This window comes from Anneissia japonica, unplaced genomic scaffold (genome assembly GCF_011630105.1).
Source record: "Anneissia japonica isolate Jap-2015-1 unplaced genomic scaffold, ASM1163010v1 scaffold11746_len2333_cov130, whole genome shotgun sequence".
Classification (NCBI taxonomy): domain Eukaryota; kingdom Metazoa; phylum Echinodermata; class Crinoidea; order Comatulida; family Comatulidae; genus Anneissia; species Anneissia japonica.
This window is the reverse complement of record NW_022698132.1, coordinates 432-2,351: the sequence shown is the minus strand read 5'-3', so window position 1 is coordinate 2,351 and position 1,920 is coordinate 432. Positions and strand designations below refer to the sequence as shown.

The 1,920-nt window shown below is 29.5% G+C and overlaps 1 protein-coding gene across 1 annotated transcript; it reads left to right on the top strand.

Annotated features, from left to right (window-relative positions):
• Positions 1–472: 472 nt before the first annotated feature.
• On the top strand, positions 473–1,571 carry LOC117102414 (the record flags this gene model as incomplete). Its single annotated transcript, XM_033242667.1, has 3 exons — positions 473–584; positions 1,146–1,339; positions 1,424–1,571. Coding segments are annotated over exons 1-3 (370 nt in total), but the record flags the coding sequence as incomplete, so codon positions are not given.
• Positions 1,572–1,920: the final 349 nt, after the last annotated feature.

The window sequence follows — 1,920 nt, the reverse complement described above, 5'->3', positions numbered from 1 at the left end:
GTTAATTATCTTTATTCTATTTGAAGATATGGCTAATTGAAAATGCAACTTTACAAATATGTCAATATTGATAGCTAAAAAGGGGTATGAACCTAAAATTTCAAATGGCCATAACTTCTAAACGACTTGGAATTGGCAAGTCAAATTTTGGGTTTGTTCGTCAGACATGTTGGTGCACATTATATCCGAGTTTCAAGAAAATCTGAGACGGTACCCAGCCATCCCATTTGTTGAGTTGGCACGGAATGACCCGTAAATTTTACAGTACCATACATTTTAATGCCATTTTAACATTTTGCAATTAAAAACTACTCGAACGAATGTAATCTGTTTAGTCATTTAAACAAACAAGGTTAACTCATGCTAATACACTACATACCACTGTACACCAAATTTAATACAGGCTGGGTATGCAAATCGGTACAGTGTTCTCTATTTATAATTTTATTTATTTTTTTTTTTTGTAGGATTGGATAGGAAATTATAGAAAGAGGCAGGCAGGAGCGGTGTATACTAGGAAGAAAGAGCTGAAAAAAAAGCTCCAAGTGGATACAATATGTTTGTCTCTGAATACCTGTGCCAAGGTATATTGTATATTAAAATTAAAAAAATAATTTTTTAACTTTTTACAGTACCTAACATGTTTTCACATTTAATATTATTAATTTGATGTTTTTTATACCACTTTTTGATAAATAATAGTAGATCCATTATGTTTATCATTGACTTTCAAGAAAATTGTTTAAGTTTGTTGTTATGTCATTAATGTGCTGTGTTGTATAATTGGTAATCCATAAAAAGAAGCATTTCTTATTTAAGATACAAGAGCTTGTATATAAGTAGGGTTTTAGGATACTTAATTATGGGGTTTACTTATTTAAAGATTGAAGTATTTTTTTCCTATCATTGCCATTATACATGTGTATGTTTGCAGTGTAAAACCCAAAAGATCAAAGAGTATTTCAAATAAAATCATAAAATATTATAAAATAAAAAAATAAATATAAATAAATATTTGACCATGTTAAGATTCAATATTTTAAGAATAATTAAGCTGCCATCAATAATCAGTCAATATATTCTGTATTTTGCACCTTCAAATATTCTGAAATCAAGTATTGATACTGTATTTATTATTTATACAGAACTGGCTAAAGGCACACCAAGACAAATTGCCATGTCTAATGCCTCAAAGGAGTGGAAGAAAATAAAACATCAGGGCAAAGATGAAACGTACGTAAATAAAGCAAAAGAAATAATTCTTCCAAGTCCAGAAACTATGACGGAAAGTCCAAAACATTTGGCAATTACAAGAATTGTGAAGGACATAGAGGCAAAGGTAAATTTTGTATCTCAAGTTTTTATATTTCACTGTGCTTTAAATCAAATTATTGTTTGATCATAATATAATTTATTTCTACAGATTGAAGAATTAGGAAAGTTAGGCGGTGAGGGCCTTGCTGTTATATTTGTTCCAGCCTCAGGGAAGTTATTAAAGACCGGAACCACAGAAGCCATTAAATATCTAGAGACGTCTGATATCGATGTTAAGTTTTCAAAATTTATAAGTGGTAAGTACTGTAAACATTTACTTCATACATCGTGGAACAGTTATTTTACCTGCAAACAGTCTAAAAATCACTTTTCAAGCAACTATTAAGCAGTTAAAATGCCTCCAGTATACAGTTTTAAAGTTTAACTGACAGTGAGGCTAATACTCTTAATATGGTACTGTAATGAATTTTATGTTAAATGAACAAACTGTAAAAAATAAAAGTCAAATCAGTAGCTAGATATACAGTGTAATTATTAAAAATTTTTAAGTAATCGAGGGCAGTTATTTTTTTAATTGTGGTATTTATAATGAGCATTGTTGTTCGCTCTTGATCATAGTATTTCTGTAAGCATTAAACTTGATAC